We start from the raw sequence: 22,972 nt of genomic DNA, 5'->3' as shown, positions 1-22,972 counted from the left end.
ACTTACTAAATGGTGACAGTTGTGTGCGTAGATTCGTTCAACGGACATTAAAAAAAAGCCAGTGCCACACACACTTAACCGCTCTCCTGTACACGTATGTTTTTCGTCACTTGTCGCGAAACATGATTTTGAGACTGTTTACGTGCTTTATTAGTCTGTAACTGGTGCCAGAGACATCTTTGCTTTGTACATTTTTATACTGCGACGAACTTTTACCCGTGACTTCGTCCGCGCATAAAAGACGCCGGCGCGGGCGGCGGCTCACAAAGCTTTGCCATCCTGCCGGCAAATTTGATTGTTTGCAGCAAGCGACAGTGTCCATACTTATATGGCAAAACTGCGTTAACTTTGGTTCTATCCGGAGTGTCAAAATGATACCGGTATCACATTTTAAGTTAGACCTGCAAAAGTACAAAAGAAAATTGCATCCAAATCCGTGCATTAGTTTTTACGTGGTGCTCGTTGTTGTTGTTGTGGTCTTCAGTCCTGAGACTGGTTTGATGCAGCTCTCCATGCTACTCTATCCTGTGCAAGCTTCTTCATCTCCCAGTACCTACTGCAACCTACATCCTTCTGAATCTGCTTAGTGTATTGATCTCTTGGTCTCCCTCTACGATTTTTACCCTCCACGCTGCCCTCCAATGCTAAATTTGTGATTCCTTGATGCCTCAAAACATGTCCTACCAACCGATTCCTTCTTCTAGTCAAGTTGTTCCACAAACTTCTCTTCTCCCCAATCCTATTCAATACCTCCTCATTAGTTACGTGATCTACCCACCTTATCTTCAGCATTCTTCTGTAGCACCACATTTCGAAAGCTTCTATTCGATTCTTGTCCAAACTGGTTATCGTCCATGTTTCACTTCCATACATGGCTACACTCCATACGTACGGACACAAAAATTCTATAAATAATTTTTTCCCCTCCCTTCGCTAGCCATTATAAAAAGCACCCTCATATTCAGTTTTCTTAAATATCTCCTACGCACAGGAATCAAGTTGCAATTTTATTATATGTGATACGCTGTAGGAAAGCTATGTCCAATATTTAATGATTTTCGCTGCGAATGTCTTGAATAGCTGGGTGGACGTCACTGCAGATCACCATCCTTTGAAAAGTTGTTAGAGGTACCGTCAATGGAACACTTGCATTGAATTCTAAAACTGACAAAGAAAGAAATAAAATATGATCGTATGGCATTGTTGGACGGGAGGCCCCATTCGGGGGAGTTCGGCCGCCGTATTGCAAGTCCTTTTTAGGTGACGGCACGTCGGCGACTTGCGAGTCAGTGATAATGAAGGACACACAACACCCAGCCCGGTGCCGGGAATCTAACCCAGGCCCCCTGGGTGGTAGGCGGTAACGCTACCGCTACGCTACGGAGGCGGACATAAAACTGACAATATTAATGTGAAGTGCAGATGCAAGAGCTACATCATTCGTCAGTGATACGTATTTGTAAATTGAAGATTATTGACCTGTTATTAAAATAATTCTTTAACCAGTTAGCTGTGTTCGTGCTTCACGCTTTACCATTAAGTGGATACAGTGGAGTGGGGTACTGCAACGTGCTAATGCTTAATATGTACGTCACAGATAGTCAGAGCTGCGCACAATCAAAATTATTGCTGAAATTTTGACGCAAAATCGATTGCAAGGTTGTTATTTCGCCAGTGTCTTATTTTCCTCTTTAAAATATGACTTCAAGACGATGACGTTCCATTGTGGTATTAAAAACTCTCAAATATATACCAGTACTAAGGTGAACAAATTCTGAGCGCTAAATAAATGTCTACTCTATTCGAAATCATCTAAATAAAGACTACAGTGTTTAATGATGATATCAAACACAAATAGCTGATTCGTACATAGTTACATACCAGGAGCTAACATACTTTTTAATTGTTTAAACTTCGTGGTATATATAAACAAACAATAATCGCTGTTGTCCACGTAGACACTCCGGCGCTTTTACATTTCTAATTGTTGTTCTGTGTGGCGTTGGTTGCATGCAAGGGGTTTGTTGCATGAACTAAATGTCTCTAAGAAGCTGTTGCTGGCCATCCGATACACTGATTATCCTGTTCTTCATCGTGACGCCAGAAATATTATTAATCAGTTGGTAGAATGTTGCGAACTTAACCAAATGGCGAGATAATTCACGTTTTTCACTAGTCTACTTGCAACAAATAAATGCTATACTTGAAATGACTGTAAAAAAAATCCCTCTAATTTGACAAGAGTTTTCGCGCCAGATGCGGGGCCCATAGCATTTGCTAACTCCTGCTGCATGGCTAATCCGGCACTGGTAGGAGACACGGGGTGATAACGTTACTGACTATGTAGAGAAGTATGTAAAAGAGTAAGCTCATTTGCGATTTTTTTGTTTTGTTACTTATTAAACTTTTTGGTAATAAAACTATTGTGCGTTACTTTCCGATCTTCCTTTTTAAATAGTTGCTAATATTGAAGTTCCTACCCTTGTAAATACATAATTATCGTACTTTCTTTGAGCTGTTACACTGATACGCTAATCGTTTGCATATCCAAGAATGTAGTACACTTCACGACAATATTATGTTTGTTGCATGCCGCCTTCCTGGTGTTGCAGTTTTAATTGTCAGCAGTGTACCTTCCTGAGCCGCGCCGAATATATCTCTTGGTATGTGCAGTGCCACCCCTGGCAGGCAAGTTCTACGCGCCGGATGAAGGTACCAAACAGGTGGACCCTGCGTTCATTGCCATGATCGAAGAAGGGAGCCGCAAGGGCCCCAAGGACAAGTGGGATGCGCCGCAGACCGGAAATCAGTGGTAAGGTTCAAAGACGTCTGTCTAGACAGGAACCGGTACCTCTAGGTTAATTGTTCAGCTACTACAGACCTCCTTAGCAGAGGTCGCTAACTTATATTTTTGTTGTAGCATTCAACTCACAGGTAGTCGGCTTGAATACAATACATTTCCCCCCTCGGTTTACACTGATGCGACAAAACTCGTAGGATACTGATATGCAGGTATACAGATGGCGGTTCACAAGGTATAAAAGGGCAGTGAATTGGCGGAGCTGTCATTTGTACTCAGGCGATTCATTTGAATAGGTTTCAGACGGAATTATTGCCGCACGACGGGAACTAACAGACTTCGAACGCGGAATGGTAGTTGGAGCTAGACGCATGGGGCATTACATTTCGGAAATCGGTAGGTTATTCAATATTCCGAGATGCACAGTCTCAAGAATGTGACAAAAATACCAAATTTCAGGCACTGCCTTTCGCCATGGACAACACAGTGGTCTCCGGCAGTCACTTAACAACCGGGAGCAATGGCGTTTGCGTAGACAGATAAGCAACACTGCATGAAATAACGACGAACGTATCCGTTAAGAAGTGGGGCAAAATTTTACGTTAATCGGCTGTGGAAACAGACGACCCATGCGAGTGCCTTTGCTAACAGCATGACATCGCCTGGAGTGCCTGTCCTGCGTGAATCGGTTGAAACCTAGACGACTGGATAACCATGGTCTGGTCAGATGAGTCCTGATTTCACTTGGTAAGAGCTAATGGTAGGGTTCGAGAGTGGCGCAGACCCCACCAAGCCATGGACCCGAGTTGTCAACAAGGCACTGTGCAAGCTGGTGGTGGCTCAGTAATGGTGTGGGCTGTGTTTACATGGAATGGACTGGGTCCTCTGGACCAACTGAACCGATCTTGGCTGGAAATGGTTATTTTCGGCTACCTGGAGACCATATGCAACCATTCATTGGCTTCATGTTCCCTAACAACGACGTGCCATGTCACCGGGCCACAATTGTTCACGACTGGTCAGAAGAAAATTCTAGACAATTCGACTGAATGATTTGGTCACACAGATCTCCCGAAATGAATCCCATCAAACATTTATGGGACGTAATCGAGAGATCAGTTCGTGCACAAAATCCTGCACCAGCAACACTTACGCAATTGTGGATTGCTATAGAGGCAGGAAGGCTCAGTATTCCTGCAGGATACTTCTAACGATTTGTTGAGTCCATGTCACATGAGTTGCTTCACTATGCTAGGGAAAAGAAGAGGTGTCCCATGACTTTTGTCATCTCAGTGTATAATGTATCGACTTCATGTTCTGAAATTTTAATGAATATTTGGGATTACGGTTATTAATGTTAATGCACGAAATTCCCATATATGGGCTAGTGGCTAGAGCGGCAGTTGTAAAGTTTGTAATTAACGTGCAACTAGAATCAGAAAATAAAGAATAGCAGCTAAATGTAACACACACGTGATTATGACCTACCAACTCTTCATGGTCCCCATTATCGTCAATTTTCTTAAGCACATTCTGTAGGAGGTATCCTACGACTTTTACCACTTCAGTGTATGGCCGGCTGTGTTGGAGTCGCGAACGATGGCGGTCGAGTTTAGGTTTGTTTTGCGCACCTACGTCACAGCCGACAGTCAGTTACCGTTCAGTAGCGTTCTGAACGCTCTGCAGTGAATATCGTAGCAGTTGCGAACATTAAACGTGATCGTAGCGAGTTATTTAGTGACTTTTTTGTTCCATTTGTTGCTAGCTGTCATCGCTGATGTTGGTGGTAAACGACATATGCCACATGAACAAGCGAGAGCATAATTAGCAGGGTACCTATTTGCATCAAGTACAAAGCACATTTATCCGGTGTACAGCAAATGTCGCTTGGAACAGGCGACAGCGCAACCCCTCGTCTGTGCTCTGACCTGCGCGAAACGCCATTGTTCGTGAGTCAGACTATAGTTGAGGAAAGGTGGTGGTTCAAAGCTCCTGATCACAAACCTCTCCACAGTGTCTCATGGACTGAGTGACACTGTTAGCTGTATTTACGCAGTAAGTTTTAAATTGGTTATATTCGAGGGAACTGTCTAATTTTACCCTCCACCTTTCACTGATCGTCGTCGTCAATGAAATAAACACTACACGTACATGTCTGAATGGAAATTGGTAGCGATACAGTGTATTTCACAATTCATTTTACACTTCTAGAGGTTGTAGAGCGGACTTAGTAGATCAAGTGTTACAGAGGAACTCATGTCTGGGAAGCCGGCCGGTGTGGCCGAGCGGTACTAGGCGCTACAGTCTGGCACCGCGCGACCGCTACTGTCGCAGGTTCGAATCCTGCCTCGCGTATAGATGTGTGTGATGTCCTTAGGTTAGTTAGGTTTAAGTAGTTCTAAGTTCTAGGGGACTGATGACCTCAGACGTTAAGTCCCATAGTGCTCAGAACCATTTGAACCATGCCTAGAAAGGTCTTCAACAACGTTACAGAGCATCAAAGTTATAGACGCCGGCACCTGTAAATGAATGTGTATATATGGTGATTCGGTGATGTTAGCACAAACTTTTGGGGATTATGGAGAAGAATAAATATATCAATTTGAGTGAAGGGACCCTGACTGCGGAACGAAACAGTCGAAAGTTATAAGCGAAAACCGTTCTGATACTTCTGACAGTGGAACACAAGTACTGTTACTGCTGTTGTTGAGACTGTAGGGGAGGCAGCTTCAGAGGTGGCACTGTGGACTAAAACAAAGAAAAAATGTCTAGTGAACACTTGTTCTAAAATGCATACCTGAGGAACTATGAGTACTTGTGCATCTTCGCTAGTGTGAAACACATCTTCTCTATTGAACAAGTGCTCATAGCTCTTAAGGCGAGTATTTTAAAGCCCATGTTTACTAGAAGTTTTTTTGTCCGAACTAGCATCTCTAAATGTTTCCTACCCTACAATCTTAGCAACAATATGATCAGTACATGGCCGGCCGCTGTGGCCGAGCGGTTCTAGGTGCTTCAGTCCGGAACCGCTCTGCTGCTACGGTCGCTGGTCCGAATCCTGCCTCGGGCATGGACGTGTGTGATGTCCTTAGGTTAGTTAGGTTTAAGTAGTTCTAAGTCTAGGGGACGGATGACCTCAGATGTCAAGTACCATAGTGTTTAGAGCCATTTGAACCATTTTTTTTTCTTTTTTACCTGTACATGTATTTCACTGTCAGATGTATCAAAACGGTTTTCGCTTGTAACTTTAGACTCGTTCATTTTCGGTACAGGGACTCATGTCTTACATCCATTCATTTATCCTTCTCCATCATCCTATAAAGTCTGCAACATAATCACAGACTCACCATGTATACGCATACATTTACAGGCGCCGACGCCTTTAAATTTTACGCTCAGTAGTGTCGCTAGATGACGTTTCTGGGCATGGGTTCCTATGCAAAACTTGATCTACTAAGTCCCCTCTACAAGCTCTAGAAATGTGTAACATGAATTGTGAAACACCCGGTATATGTAGACATGATGTATCATAGCTAGTACTGAAAACCGGCACAGGTAAAAGTATAGGATGACAAAAGCAATAATGTTCCAAGTAGACATGAGTTCGAAAATGAGCTGTTTGCGAGATAACTTGGAATGTGTGGTTACGAGTCGCCACTGATCTCAGTATGAAGTATTGTCATAGTTCGCACATGCAGGCCGGAATGGCCGTGCGGTTATAGGCGCTACAGTCTGGAACCGTGTGACCGCTACGGTCGCAGGTTCGAATCCTGCCTCGGGCATGGATGTGTGTGTTGTCCTTGGTTAGTTAGGTTTAAGTAGTTCTCAGTTCTAGGGGACTTATGATCTCAGCAGTTGAGTCCCATAGTGCTCAGAGCCATTTGAACCATTTGAACCATAGTTCGCACAAACATATTTGAAGCGTAAACTTATAGATTAGATTAAGTCCCCGTCTAATCGAGCTCAAATATCGCTCTTGATAGGACAACGATAAATTTTGCTGCTGATGCAAGACTGCCTATACCGCACCAATATGGCCCTAGAATCGAGCAAAGCCTGCTTTTTGTCCTCCAAACATCACATGACCTTATTCCTCTGTATGTTTCTGTCAGGGATCACCACAAAAGAGAACTGTACATCACTCCCATTGATTAGATTGAAGTACTGGGGCAGTGAATTTTACAGTCATGTCACGATTTACACAAGGATGGGATGGTGTTGAAAGAATTCTTACTCACTGCAGTAACTGTCAGTTAACGAGCATTTCGCTCTCATTTAAATATATGGCCGAAAGAGTCAGCCCTCAGGAATTGTGAAACGGACCCTGTCGTCTAGGACCGTGTGCCACAAAGAGTGCAGATTCATCACGAGACGGGAAATTCACAGGCGTCTATTGTGCTGAATGAGGCCTAAGCGCTGTAGTGTGTGAATGAGACAGACGAGAAGCTACATCGTAGGGAAACCCCATAGAAGCCGTTTGTGGCCAGGGAGATGTAGCAATGTTAAATATGGCGGACCTAAGATCGGCCATAAAGGGAAACATTTATGAAAACTATTTAATTCTGTAGTAACTCAGGGAATGAAACGACAGTAATTTCAATCTACCATCCTTCATAAATTTTCATGGTGATCCCAATAAAACTTGAATATTGATCATATCTATAATAGTTTAGTATGTGAAATTCACAAGTTTTGTAACAAAGACCTGACTGCTAAAATCTGAACGCTTTGGTCGATCTTAACGGTCGACATTTCATATAGAAGTGCATCATTAAAATGACGACTATTGTAAATATTAACCCTCTAACTTTATTTGATTAAAATATGTAGTAAATTTAAATTATCACTATTTTCAGTTAAGTATCAGATCATCATTTTCTCCACACAAAACACATTGAACGATGACAGCCTGACACCTTACTGAATTATTAGGTAATAGAATATTTGTTGTACAGTTTAGTGCATAATAGTTACTTTTGTTCTTTATTTATTTATCAGAAAGCACATTGGTACAAGGCTACTGGCCGTGGCATTCCAAGCTAAGAAGGAAATTGTATTGGTTATATGTAAAAGAATTTAACGTTTATTATGTAATGGATACTATTGTTACATTATTTAGAAAGTGAAAGTGGTCAAGCTTTGATTATTTACATGTGTTACAATTTAAAATAATGTAGAATAAGCTGTAGCCAATCAGATGGACGGCTTCAGGGAAGGGAACTGCTCTAGTCTGTTGAGCGACGATGTTCGGCACGCGGGGGACGCGGCTGGAGAGGGGCAGAGGGACAGTTCTGGTGTAGACACCAAAGGGTACAGTGCTGCTGGAGACGCGAAAGTGGTCGGTCGGTCTTTAGGCGGCTAGGAAGCGAAACGATTTCGCGTTGTGTGGTGTCGCGGGACTTAGTCTCTGAGCAGTGAGCAGCCGCGCGCTTGGTGTGACGAGGTGGAGTATTGGACTTGTATTTCGCGATGAGGTTGTGAATGATCGAACTGTGTCAAATGGAAATGCGCGCGAGTGTAACAGTAACTCCAAATACGACCACTTTCGCTATTGGGTTGCTTTCTGAATAAACATTATTCTAACCAAATCGCTGCTGTGTGGCCTACATCATTATGGGTCGTTAATTTATTTCCTGATATTATTATATAACTGTTGTTATATGTTATATTAAAGTTGTATGCTTCATACGACTTCGCAAAGGACCACAAGTGTCTAATTTAGGGCGTCTAATGCGACACGTGCAGTTCAATCCCTAGATGAGTTTGAGCCGAGACATTAAAACGAAGAGGAACCGCATGTGAGCCTGAACGTCTTTGGGATGTTAGGTCGCAAGACGAGAGTAGTACAGGGTCTTTATGATTTAGTTATAAATAAGTAACCTTTAATTGAGAGAAAGATAAACAATTGACAGAAATATTTGATACAGCGCTGAATGCAATATATCTTCAAGTTTCACTTACAGATGTTCTGTGTGGCTACCTTTTGTAACACGACAAATGTCCCACCTTATATAATTGATTTTATTTTAGTCATCATCCAAAGGATCACACACGTGATATAGGATTTATCATTAGAATATTTACATGTAACACATGATAACAACGCATAACATACTAAACAAGCAAAGCAAATTAGATACCCATAGTATATAAATAGAGGACAAAAGTGTAGTACACAAAAAAGACTTTATCGTAACAAACTATATAGGGCATTAACTGCGCCTTACACACTAATATGTTGGGGCAATTTAACCGAATCTTTTAAGTATTGTATAATTTCAAAATAAATTTAAATTCGTTTAAATTGTTGAAAGCAAGTAAAGGTTTCAGTTTATTATCTGAACAGACATTCATTGACACTGTAGAAGCATTTATCCATCAGGTATTTTATTACTTCATGCTTACTTTGTCTTCTAGCTCTTTAATTTGGATGGCAGTACGTTTACAAAATATATTCCTGAGTTGGTCAAATTATTCTGAATTCTGGTTTTTGCGGCATAGGTAATGTAGAAGTCTTTACAATGCCTTGTATTGTGCTTATGGCAGCTGTAGTTGGTTTGAAGATTACAGTCATTTTTACTGGTCATTTCCAGCCATTTAAAAAATCAGTCTCCTACCAAACTCTCTAGTCTTTAATGTAGCCCCAATAGCTTTCTAAAGACAGGTCGGTAGACAAAATCGGATGAACCGTTTAGACTTTGGAAATTGGTTGCTGGGCATTACTTGCATAATTTACAGTCAGACACTAAACTTTAAATTAATGAAGATATTGAAAATCTGATTACACCATCAGAATCATCGTGCAAATAATGGTAATGTACATGTTTCTTTTTAAGGTATTATGATTCCTTCAGCTGTTATTAATCTCTACATGAACTGTGAAATGTCTGCCATTATGGTTTCACAAAGTCCACCATCTTTGGCACTCCCGGCGTACAAATCTCCTTCATCGACACAAAGGACAGTCGTCGACACAGCGTCAACATGGGATTTCCAGCCACGCAGTCGGCGTGGACCTCGCCCCGGCTAATGTTCGGCACCACGCGGTTGCTGACGAACGCCAGCTTGCCGAGTGGCCCGTGCGGCCACGCCAACTCCGACCATAGAATATTTTCAGGGCGCCACAACTCGCCCGTTACCTCCTAATTAGTATTGAAAAATAGATTAATCGTGCATGCAAAGGAGCCAATACCATCCAGTTGGCATTTGCGTGAGTGGTTCTTTCAAAATGAGCCTATGCTCGTGAACAACTAATCTGCGGTCCTTTCAAGAACTGAAGGTAAAGAACTTCGTGAATTTGCAGAGTTTAAACCGAATAAAAACACGCGCCTTCAGATTGTTGTCTTAAAAAGGTATCATCACTTTGAAAAGGAGCTCTTACCCTCTGAAGAGCCGAACATGTTTCGAATCGGCGTCAATTCCCATCAGAAACTGTCTTCCTCCAAGTCCAACTCCCAAAGCTAGATGACTTCTAATACCAACATAACCAGGTCGGCTTCCATCAGAGTCTAACACCAGAAATAAATATTGTGTCTACCTCCAAACCCGATGCTGGAATGAATACTTGAATAAAACGCCTGCTTCCTTTAGCCACCGATACCAGTGTGATTCTTCCACTTCTCTTTCGAACTGCATAGTAAAATGCCTAAGCTAAGTGGGGCGTTCAATAAGTGATGCAACACATTTTTTTCCGAAAGCAGGTTGGTTTGTTTCAGAATTACAATGCATCATATCATTACTCAGCCTTTGGACTACAAAACCATATTTTTCAACATAATATCCGTTCAATGCGACAGCCTTATGCAACCTTACTGGGAGGCGCCGTATGCCTGCATGATACCACTCTGCTGATCAATGTCGCAGCCACATCATCCACGCACTGCCTCCCGCTTAGTGCGTCCTTCATTGGGCGAGACAGACAGAAGTCGGAAGGTGCGAGATCTGGGCTGTAGGGTGGATGAGTAAGAATCATACAGTGAAGTTTTGTGAGTGTGTCAGTACTATCGACAGAAACGTCCAGTTTGAGCAGTTAGCTGTTTGTGATCTGTGGATCACCTCGAATGAGAGCGTCTGCACATTCCAACACTCCAGGAGTCACATCTGTATGCGGTCAGCCAGCAAGCGCGGGATCAGACAGGTTTCCGTGATCTTGTTGCTTTGATAACTGACGCCTCGGCCAACGACTCCCCGTGCTTTTTTTCACTGCCAGGTCTCCGTACACATTCTGTAAGTACCCACGAATATCTTGTTGCTTTCATAACTGACGCCTCGGCCAACGACTCCCCGTGCTTTTGTTCACTGCCAGGTCTCCGTACACATTCTGTAAGTACCCACTAATATCTGCGATGCTCTGGTTTTCCACCAAAAGAAACTCAATGACAGCTCTCTGCTTGGAACACACCTCCGTTACAGACGCCATTGGGAGGGCTGCATATAGAAGCGGGGAAATATCCCACAAAAAACTGCATTTTTTTCAACAGAAATTTACCGAGAAAAAAAATGTGTTGCGTTACATATTGAACACCCCTCATATAGTTTGCTAGCCAATCATGTACAAACAATTTGTTGTTTCGCCAATCAGCTGAGAGGTTGCTTTCAGTTTGTTTCACTTCCACGTTATATTTCAAAGACTAATCATGGGACAAAGAGAGGAAAACTGTTCGTCATCTCCTCCTACCAAAATTGAGTGGAAATTTTCCAGGGAAGATTAGAGAGAAAAGAAGAAAAGATGCGATGGAAGATAGTGCGCTTTTGCACAACCAACTCCCTGCCGCCAGCTTCTCATAGAATTTGGAAGCTATTAGAATGTATCCTGTTGTTAGACTCGTGTCATAAACTAGAAAGAGGGCTTCTCTTTCCACCTTTTCACCCCTGACGAGTCGAGCATCTACCAAGCAGAGGCAATCCCTCGGCACCGCCTCTCCAGACGCCACCGAGCCGGACCGTGCAAGAAGCACCCACTGTTAGACGATAGAAAAATGCGTGACTGCAGCTCTGCGTCTCGCCTTTGCGTCACCAGCCAGTCAGACCGCTGTCGAAGAAGCTCACTTTCCATCTCGCCTCAGACAAACTACATAGGACAGGCAAATGTTCTCCATTTGTCAGAGCGACTTCACAGGGAACGCTGTGGCCAGAACGGCTTACATCGCGTTCGAATGTATGCCAAGTGGCGTGTCTTCCGTGGCGGATGCTGTGAAGAATTAAATTATTATTATTATTATTTCTTTTCTTCCTCTCGTTCTTTTCTTTATATATATATACGTCACGAGTCTAATCGCAGGATACTTTCTAATAGCTTCCAAATTCTGTGAGAAGCTGGCGACAGGGAGTGGGTGTGCAAAAACGCACTATCTTCCCTCGCATCTTTTCTTCTTCTCTCTCTGATCTTTCCTGGAAATTGTCCAGTTAATTTTGCTAGGAGGAGATACAGGCAGATGAATCTAAAGCAATAAAAAGAAATATATGACATTGACAAACAAACAAAAGAGATATAGAGATGCTCTTCAATTTCTTTTTATTGCTTTAGATTCATCTGACCGTATCTATACGTGATAGGGGGCGGACATATTGCGAGTTCCGCCGAATTAATATTGTTAAAAAAATCTGTTTGTATAAGTGGTAGCGGGTGGACGTGTGACGAGTTCCTCCGCATTGGTATTGTTCAAAAGTGTGTTTTCCAACTGTGCGTTAGAAAGTATTAAAGACACTTACCGAGATAACGAAGTTAATCTCTCCGCGACGCCCCGAGAATCCAGCATCGAGAGGATCGAAGATAGCAAGAAGAATTCGCTTGAGCAGAGGAGGGCCGATCCAGAACCAGTATTGTCATACCAATATCCATGCGCAATATCGGTAACGAGAAAGGGATATACGTAAATTTACGAGTGTTAAATGCTGAAAGTATGTATTGAAGCCGGCCGTTGTGGCCGAGCGGTTCTAGGCACTTCAGTCCGGAACCGCGCTGCTGCTACGGTGGCAGGTTCGAATCCTGCCTAGGACATGCATGTGTGTTATGTCCTTAGGTTAGTTAGGTTTAAGTAGTTCTAAGTCTAAAGGACTGGTGGCCTCAGATGTTAAGTCCCATGTGCTCAGATCCATTTGAACCACTTGTATTGAATATTGAAGGTCTGCTTATATTAGACCCAGTTGAAATTCACTCAGGATAGGTGTACCTTTCAATTTTTTTCAGTAATTCTTTCAAAATTTTCCTTTTAATTATTTAAGCATCAAATTTTTATTCAGTTTCCAATATGTATATTACGTTCTTAGTCCCACCCGCCACTATCCAGTGCGTCCTCCCTGCACTACGGGCTTGTCAGCCGTTGACTAAATCAAGGCTGAGGCCGACTACAAAAATTACTTTACTAGTTAAGATTTCGTTCTCTCGTCCCGGGTAGCAAGAAACTGCTCATACTCTACCTGTACCATAAATTGCAGTTACATCATAATTACAAGCTGGAAGAAGGGAGTTCTTACTTATTGACCTTCTGCAGATATTTTTGAAATAGATTAATGTCTTTCTCATTCCCATCCTATGAGAGGAGGAGGAAATTAGCTTAATGAGCAGTCGTAGATATCGATTTTAATGAAACGAACCAGCCAGCAAGTGGCGATAACCTTTTCAAGTTTACATTTCAAATTTATTTGTACTAACCTGGGCAATATTTCATACTGCAGCCAGCTGCGTTTCTTAACAACACCTTCACATTTATCTCGCAAAAGTCTCGTTCGTGGACACATGTTTACTGGATCTTTTTTGCTCCTACTACCACCCATTCAATTTTCGTTATTAACTGTGATATACCTTGAGACCTAAGTTTCTTCCGGCGTATACAGTGCTCAAATAACTTACGGGAATGCAACCGGGTGACGTCGTCATCAACCGCCTGTCATTTTCAAAACAGAACTGAAGCAAGTAAGGGCTGTGCAAGTGAATTTAAAACAGTCCGTGAAAGATACACGAGACGTCCGTTGCGCTATCGACCAACACTGCACCGGGTGAGTCACGATAATACCGAGTTGGCACCAAGGTCTGTGGACTTCCGGAGTCGCACAGGGAGCACCTCCAACAACATCGGTCGTATTTTGTCGAAATATGCTGTGAAATATTTTTTCCGACCTCCATCTAAGATTAAATCCTTTTAGGTTCTGTTGAGGCTGATCCTTAATCGCGCAAGGCGCCTGTCTATCGCATTTCTTAGTTATGGCCTGTTTATACTTGCCAGAGTATCAGAACCATGGAGGACCAGTGTACCAAGCTGAAGCGTACACACGCTTACAACAGCCGAGAAAATCTGTTATACCAAAGCATTGTCTTGACACCGGTCACCCTATGGAATGTAACAACACGAGGATTCTGGTATGCGCTTCCAGATTTGGAGTAGTCTTATTAAGGAAGCAGCTGAAATTAAATTATCAGGTAACCATATGTATAGAGGTGGAGGTTTTTGCTTAAATTATTTGTGAAATCCAGCTCTGCCCCATGCCAAAAACCAATTTTTTACTTGCTGACGTTCAGCCTTGACAATGATAGGGCGATCACCCGTCAGGATATCGGCGGTTGACAACGACGTCACCCTGCCGCATTCCCCTAACTTTTTTGAAAAAATATATACCGTGTATTTAGTTTGGTGGTTGTATCACTTATTTTGTACTTCCAATATATGTGCAGGAATTCATTTATGTTTTTACAGAACTGTATGTGGTAAAATAATACAACTGTGAAAGGAGTTCTTTGATAAACCTCTGCTTTCATGTGTTACATTCGTCCTCAGAAATCAGATTGTTAGAATAAGACTATTGGTTTCACCAGACATTACGTGACGGTTGTTTAGCCACAATCATGTAAGGAGACGCGATAGTATACGGATTGCAGTTGTTGTCGTAGGAGTATTACAGGTTCGTGTGGCATACTCGGCTAACTGCCGTAAGCAAAAACTGACGTTTATCTTGATCGTCAAGTAGTAGCATACCAGCATGCTTTTCGATTTTCTGCGCAGACTGTTTACTATCCCGGTCGATATACAAGAATGTGGTTGGTAGCGAAAGTCGTCGTTCAATGTAGTAAAGTTGCGATCAGGTGTTCCACGCGACCTTCAGCAGAAGGACGAGCTAATTCACTGTTCAAGATGTGAGGTTATTCACATACGTAGTCACAATTCACAGTTTTTGTATGTAAAACGCTGAACTATAATAAAATACAGACTAATACTGCTCGTGACAAACGGCTTCATACAGGAACGCTAACTGCGTACCCATCGCTCCAAATGTGTTTTGTCAAGACCCCCGTGAGAAACTTCGTCAACACTCCTTTAACTCTCTGCTTTACCACAGCAACAGTGTCGATGCCGATGTTAGTTGTTGATCAGCAACCCTAAGACAAAAAACAAACGGTGCACCACGAAGGAATTATCCGAATGGAATGGAAATCGGTAAATGTGAAGTACGTGTACATACAAACAAACGATTACAATTTCAGGAACTTGGATGATATATTCAAGAGAAAGAGCTTCGCAAATTGTCCAAGTCAGTAACGCACTAGTCCACCCCTGGCCCTTATTAATGAAGCAGTTTTTTGGCTTGGCATTGATTGATAGAGTTGTTGTATGTCCCGCTGAGGGACAAATTCTGTCCAACTGGTGTGTGAAATCGTCAAAATCCCGAGCTGGTTGGAGGGACCTGCCCATAATGGTCCAAACGTTCTCAATTGGGGAGAGATCGGGCGTCCTTGCTGGCCAGGGCATGGCTTGGCAAGCACGAAAATAAGCACCAAAAATTCGCGTGCAGGCGGGCATTATCTTGATGGCATGTAGACTTTGAATGGCTTATCATGAAAGGCAATAAAATGGGGAGTAGAACATCGTCAGCGTACGGGGTCCTGCCATGAAGAGAAATGACACCAAGACCATTACTCCTGGTTGTTGGGCCGTATAGCAGGCAACAGTCAGCTTGGTATCCCTTCGCTGTACAGGGCGTCTCCAGACACTTCTTCGCTGGTCATAGAGGCTCAATTCGAAGCGGGACTCATCACTGAACACAATTCTAAACTAAACTTCACCCAGACAGGCCGTGAAGGCCCAGCTTTACCCACCGGCTGCCGTGTCACCCTCAGCCCACAGGCGTCACTGGATGCGGATATGGAGGGGAAATCGTCAGCATATAACTCTCCGGGTTCAATGTCAGTTTACGAGACCTGGAGCCGCTACTTCTCAATCAAGTAGCTCCTCAGTTTGCCTCACAAGGGCTAAGTACACACCGCTTGCCAACAGTGCTTCGTAGACTGAATAGTTACCTATCCAAGTTGTAGCTCAGTCTGATAGCGCTTAACGTCAGTGATCTGACGGGAACCAATGTTTCAAACGCGGAAAGGCTGTTGTCTGAAGACAATTCTACTCCAGTCAAAGAGATTTCAGGCTGAAGACATGCCCGGGACGGTGGTGGGATACCACCTTGACTGTAGCTCGCATTATGGCCCGACAACCTAGATTGATTGTCTGGGTGTCATTTCTTTTCATGGCAGGCTTATAGCAAATCGGTACATCGACAATGTTCTACACCTTGTTTTGTTGCCCTTCATTGCAACCCATCCTGGGCTTATATTTCAGCAAAACAATACCCGCCTGCACATGGCCAGATCCTCTACTGCTTGTCTACGTGTTTGCAAAACCCACCTTGGTCAACAAGATCGATGGATCTCTTCCCAGTTGTGAACGTTTGGAGCATTATGGGCAGGGCCCCTCAACACGTTCGAGATTTTGACGATGTAATGCTGCAGTTGGATAGACTTTAGCACGATATCCCTCAGGAGGACATCCAAGAACTCTGTCGATCAATGTCAAGCCGAATATCTGCTTGAATAAGGGACAGTGTGGACCAACACGTTATTGACTTAGTCAATTTGTGTAACTCTTTCTCTTGAATATATCACCCAATTTTTCTGAAACAGAATCATTTGTTTGTTTGTTCATGTATATCACATCTACCGATTTCCATCCCTTTCGAATAATTCCTTCATTTTGTGTAGCTTTCTTTGGCACAGAATGTGCATAAAATATGGACTATAATAATAAAAAATATGATCTGAAGTTTGATGCTTTGATGTGTGCAGACTAGAAATACTTAATGTTCGTGGGGCTGTGGACTCCTGGTAGCATTTGCTAGATGATGGACGTCAATGCAGATGGAGTAGAAATGACGTGATAAAATAAATGGGGTGAATATTAGGAAGTGTTAGATAGCAGTTATAGAAGGGAACCCTGGGTTGGAACCTTCATTTGGACTAGAAGTGGTAGGGTAACTTAATGCTCTTAGGATGTATAGGTCTCAAGAACGATACATGATCTTGGGTGAAAAGGTGGTTGAAGCTACATCAGGAAACGGCACTGAGTGTACAAAGATGTAAACAAGGTAGAATATGGTGAGACAGTCCAACATTCTCGAGAATAGTGAATAAAGACACTGCTGGCATTATGTTTTGCAAGAGACATAGGACTGATGGGGGTATTCCAGGTGTTGAGGAGATGTGGGAACATTACCACCTGGTAAAGAATACAGGTGAGGGACATTATAGGATCCGGATGGAGTGGTAAAACTTCGGAGATGCAGGAATCCTTGCAACAATTACGTAGGTGGGGACGAGGCAGATGAGGTTTTTATTGGGGTATATAACAGTCAAAGGATTTAGTCTCCACATATGTCTGCTTAGTAGATTTAGTCTATTGTGGGCTCTCTCTTTGATGGTTATTAGGTGAGGTGTCCAAACCAGCTTTTGATTTAATGTTAGTCAAGTGCCTGGTCCAGTAAATCAGTGTTTGGTCAAGTAAATCAGAAGACCGTGAAGTAGAGGTCTAGAAAAGGGAAAGAATTACTGCCTAATACTGTTGGCATCAAGTGGATGATCCTGCTGGGAAGAGATAGAGCAGCCAGCCAGGTGGATGGGAACAGCCAATTCAGATTGGTGCACTGACATAGTGTTTCACTGTTGTAGTAGTAGGTTCTGTATTATAAAATGGTATCACAGTGGAAGCTCACACTAGTGCATTGGTGTTGGGCAGCTACGGGTGGCACCTGCAGCGACTGGTGGACACGGACCCCAACGACCGTCGGCTGCGCTTCCCACGCTGCTCCACTGAGGTCTCCCGCTGGGGTGCTGTACTGCTGCGCTTCAAAAACATGCTGCGATAGTCAACCGTGTGCTCAACCTTTTCGTTTCAGCTGCTGTAGTCACATGCAAGACGCTCAATGCTTTTTGATAATCAATTTTTGTGTGTATAGTTCGATTTTTAAATATATATATATATTTACATCCACGGCAGATTTTAACCGCTCCATTTATTTCCTTATATTGTTCCCGCAGATAAAAACTGCATTAGCTACTCATTTATTTTCGTGTTTCATTTCTTCCCCAAAGTGAGCACATTGTATTGTTTAGAGTTTTTGTGAGGTGATTACGAGTTATTCCATTTGCGTTATTCTAAAGGAAGCATTTCGAAAACTGTATGGAGCCAGGAGATCTGTATCTATATTTCTTTTAATAAGTGGGACAATGATAACAGAATGAAGAATCTACATTGTGTATATGCATGGTGTCACAGGAGGAATGGTCAATATTCGGGGATATGGTAGGAATGATCACTTCACACAAAAAACTTCATATGGACATAGGGACTACTCTGATTGGTTTCCAAGATAGAACACATTTAATATAGATTGTTACATATTTTATTTATTATTAAATACATCGTCAAGTACATATGTACAATAGCTAGTAATCATTACAATATGCGTTTTAAAAGGTATTAACCGACAAATACGTCCTCGATGCGATCAAGCATTTGATGTCATGCGTTCACCTTTCGTTTGTACATCTCAGGCGTCAGCAAAAACCCATGCACAAATATCTAAAGGAGTAATATCTGGCGATCTTGCTGGCCATTTAATTGTACTACCAAGGCAAATCCAGCGGTTAGGGTAAGTACAGTTGAGACGTTCCCCCAAACATCTGGTAAAATGTGGGCTTCGTCATGTTGGAAGTACATTGTAGGCCGTGTGGCCAAAGGAACGATCACAAGGCATTCAGGAAACGAATTCTCCAAAAAATGAAAGTGATTCTATAGCGTCGTTCTCTCTTCCAAAATGTCTAGATAAATCAATATGTTTCTGATCATGCAGCACCAAAAACGAGCTTGGAAATTGCTTTTCACTGTAGTGTGTGCCTTCGATAAAACAGTGGAAAAAAATTTTTTCTGTGGCATAAATTTACGGAGTCTATTTAGATGCATATGATGACGAAGTACTTAGCCTATAAATTATTTTGTTTGCATAGACTGGTTCTCACGACAATTCTCTCTTTGTTTACTAATCTACCCTCATTAAGTTTCTTTCTCAAAATAAGGTAACTGTACTGAGTATGGCCTGTGACTCAATAAGGCCTAGTGTAGAGGCGAGCACTAATCAGCTGAACGAGTAGCGCTCCAGTTTAGGCAGGAAAATGAGCAGTTTACGCTCTGGTGGAACTGAAACTTGTAGCTGCTTGCACAGCTTGCCGTAACTGGAGAAGGGCCGCGTATCAAACCAGATGTAAACTTGTGACATTGCTGTGGTGTCTAATGCCTCTTCTATTCAGTGCATTAGATTATGTTGGTAAATAAATCCGTTTAATTATATTCCTTTCATTAGATTGTGCATAGGAAACAAAAGTAATTACTTTGACATCTAATAACTAAATACTCCTTTGACTACTACTTATAGTCATGAAAATATAGTAGGCCAATGCAAAAGCTTATTTAGAATACAGCATAAGCAATGAACGACTAACTAGCTCTAGGTTACGCACAGAAATAAGTAAATGAATAAATATACTTAACCACAAACAAAACATAGGCTTGTGTGTTCTTATGTGGAGGTGTGCGTCTCTTTTTGCTGAAGAAGACGAGTTATATTTGGTGCGATCGATCTCGCACTTGCAGTTCGCAGAACTGCAGTGAGACGTGCATCAGTTACAGTGGCTCTTCGAGGAGATTTATATATCTTCATTAGAGAGAACATTTTTTCACACAGATATGTTGACCCGAACACTGATAACAGTTTGGCAGCCATTTTGTACATATTTGGGAAATATGATTGCAAAAAAGTACACAAAAATGTGATAGGCTTATTTGCGATTCATATTTAACCTCAATTCACTATCACATCGAATTGTGAGCAACTTGCGCTGTAGAGCAGATGGAACGTCATCAATTATTATTGTAGTTGAAAAGGGTGCAGCAAGCACTTTCAGATCCATCGATAAATCTTCCAGATCTCTAAATCGGATGGAAAATTCTTTCACAAGAGTCGCAAGAGTACCTGAAAATGTCTGCAACTGCTCTTGAGCTGAAATAGATTTCCGCATTGACCATTTGGGAAAGTGTTTTTTCAACATCTGACGCTGCCAAAGCTCCAACATTTGCATGAAAACAGTAATAATGCCTACAAAATGTTGCTTCATCTGGGATGTATCTCGGTCAAAAATGCTAACTCATTAATCTATTTAGGATCAGTGAATTGATGGAAGGGACGCCCCTTCATTTCCATGAATAAAACTATTTCGTCCAACAAATCTACTGAGCCAATGAACTTCACAAAAGTACGCAATATCACTAAATTCACACTCAATATCCTTCAGCAGATTTTTAAATTGTCTGTGGTTCAGTCAATGACTCTTAATAAAATTAACTGCTCCCACTACTACGGTCATTACATTTGCCATTGTGACGTTTTTCTGGGCGCAGGTTTTCTTGATGAATCAAACAATGCACAGGTATGAATCTCACTTCGTGTTGCCGTAGTTTGCTTATCAGATGACCTATAAGCCCTGCTCTACATCCGACCATGCAGGGTGCTCCATCAGTGGCAATTGAAATAAACTTTCCCCACAGCAGACCAAACTTGATAAATACGTCTCCCACACACTGCAGTATGCCGTCACTGGTCGTAATGTCTTTGAGAGGACATAAATCAAGAACTTCCTCCCTTACTACTAAGTCTGTATCAATACCTACAATGGGCTGTGTCCAACAAGTCGGTACTCTCATTTAATGGAACAGAAAACACCAACACATTCGAAATAACATCCATTAATTGTTCCACAATATCACTTGACAAACTTTCGATACGACAAGTTATACTGCGCCGCGATAGACTCAAACTTTCGAAAGAACGTGGAAGAGACATAGTTCGTCAGCTACGACTTCCAAACTCTGCTCCACAAATTCGTCACAAAATGGTCGGGAAGAACAGGCGATCAGCAAAGCTATTCTGTAACTAGCACAAACAGTTGCATTGGAAGAGGAAGCATCACTTTCCTATGTAAGAAATTAGCAGATTTGTCATTTCGAAGGAAAATTTGTTATTAAGCATCATAATTAAGTGTGGTATGTAGGTGCAACATTATAGTACGTACCTCCACTTTACTTCCTTCCTCGCGTAGCTTATTAAGAAGATTAAGTCGTATTTCACCCTCTACACTTCCATACTATTTGAAGTGATGTGTTCAGTAGTGAGCTTCTGAATTGTATTTTTTTATGCCTAATAATTCACCACATACCGAACATTGCGCGCTCCTCCTTCGCTTTCCTTGAACAAGTAATCACGCTCCCAACTAGAGTCGAACTGTAAAACAGAACGCCACTTTACCGCATTGCTTTGACTAGCCATTTCAGTTACACAACGCACTGTACCGTAACATAATACAGAGGGGTCCAAAAAAATGTATCCACTGTTTAAAAGTCCGTAACTGGCAAACTAGTTGACGGAGTTGTCTCATCTTTGGTGGTGCAATAGTCCGTAGTTCCGGCAATCGCCACACAAGCGTTGTATTGCATTGTGTTGTTTTGTCAGGTGACAGTCTCCAGATAGTCGGTGTTTTGTTCTTAGTTGCATCTAGTTACTTGAGTAAATATGGCTATCGCAAGGCTGACATTCGATGAAAGGAAGTCAGTTTTGAAGTGGTATTTTAAGTACGAAAACATTAATGAGGTTCAACGGCAATGACGAAATGAGTATCAAACAGAGCTACCGACACGTTTAACGATTCGTCGCATTCGAGACAAATTTGAAGCCGAAGGCTGTGTTAAAGATGTACACAAACAACGATCTGGACGACCTGTAACAGTAAGAAGTTCAGCTAACTCCCGTCGTCTGTTACAACAATTCACTCGCTCACCACAGAAGTCTGTGAGACAGTGTGCCCGTGAAACTGGAGTGAGTCGCTCAAGTGTTCAGCTAATTTTGAAGACAGCAAAGTGGAAGTGCTACATCCCACGATTGCTACACGCAATGAACGAGGACGACCCAGATCGTAGAATGGAGTACTGCGAGTGGTTTACTAACATGATGCGCAACGATGAAGAGTTTGCAGAGATGATTGTGTAGTCTGATGAGCCACAGTTCAAACTCAGTGGTACAGTAAATCGCCACAATTTCATCTACTGGGCCGTCGAAAGTCCGAACGTCCATGTAGACAAAGCCGTGAATTTGCCAGGAGTAAATGTGTGGTGTGGGTTACCTTACCGGGGCTTGATTGGGCCATTCTTCTTTGACGGCACAGTTACCGCCGAGATGTACCTTCAGAAGCTTCAGACATCCATTTTACCTACTATCCGAGACTTGTATCGAGACGGAAGAGTTTCCTTACAACAAGATGGTGCCCCAGCCCACTACCAAAATCGTGTTAGGGCGTATCTCGACGAAAATCTGCCAGGAAGATGGATAGACCATAGAGGTGCTGTGGAGTATCCACCACGTTCCCGAGACCTAACTCCTCTGGACTTTTACCTGTGGGGAACACTAAAGGACGTCGTTTATCGACAAAAGCCACGCAAATTGGATGAACTTCGAGAATCCATCGTACATTCATGTGCAAATATCCAACTGAACACGTTGCAATCAGTAGTTCGTGCTGCAGTTCGGCGGCATCGTTTGTGTGTGGATGTTAATGGTGACCATTTCTAACACCTACAGTGATATCTTTAAGTTGGACTTTAAGCTACACTTTCACCAAAAATGACACAACTCTGTCAATTAGTTTGCAAATTACGGACTTCTAAACAGTGGATATGTTTTTTTGGTCCCCTCTGTATACTGAGCCAGGTACATTGCTGTGGCTAAGCTTGCGCCTTGACTGCGCATGTC

The 22,972-nt window shown here is 42.4% G+C and overlaps 1 protein-coding gene across 1 annotated transcript in view; it reads left to right on the top strand.

Moving 5' to 3' along the window:
* Positions 1-17,983, top strand: part of LOC126486160 (protein FAM183A-like) — a 44,532-nt gene extending 26,549 nt beyond the window's left edge. Inside the window, exons 2-3 of the mRNA XM_050108932.1 lie at positions 2,689-2,812; positions 17,854-17,983. Coding sequence (XP_049964889.1) covers positions 2,689-2,812; positions 17,854-17,983 — 254 coding nt within the window. The remainder of the gene's footprint in view (positions 1-2,688; positions 2,813-17,853) is intronic.
* Positions 17,984-22,972: the final 4,989 nt, after the last annotated feature.

The sequence above is a fragment of the Schistocerca serialis genome, chromosome 1, assembly GCF_023864345.2.
Source record: "Schistocerca serialis cubense isolate TAMUIC-IGC-003099 chromosome 1, iqSchSeri2.2, whole genome shotgun sequence".
Lineage (NCBI taxonomy): Eukaryota > Metazoa > Arthropoda > Insecta > Orthoptera > Acrididae > Schistocerca > Schistocerca serialis.
This window is presented reverse-complemented; position numbering and strand designations above follow the sequence as displayed.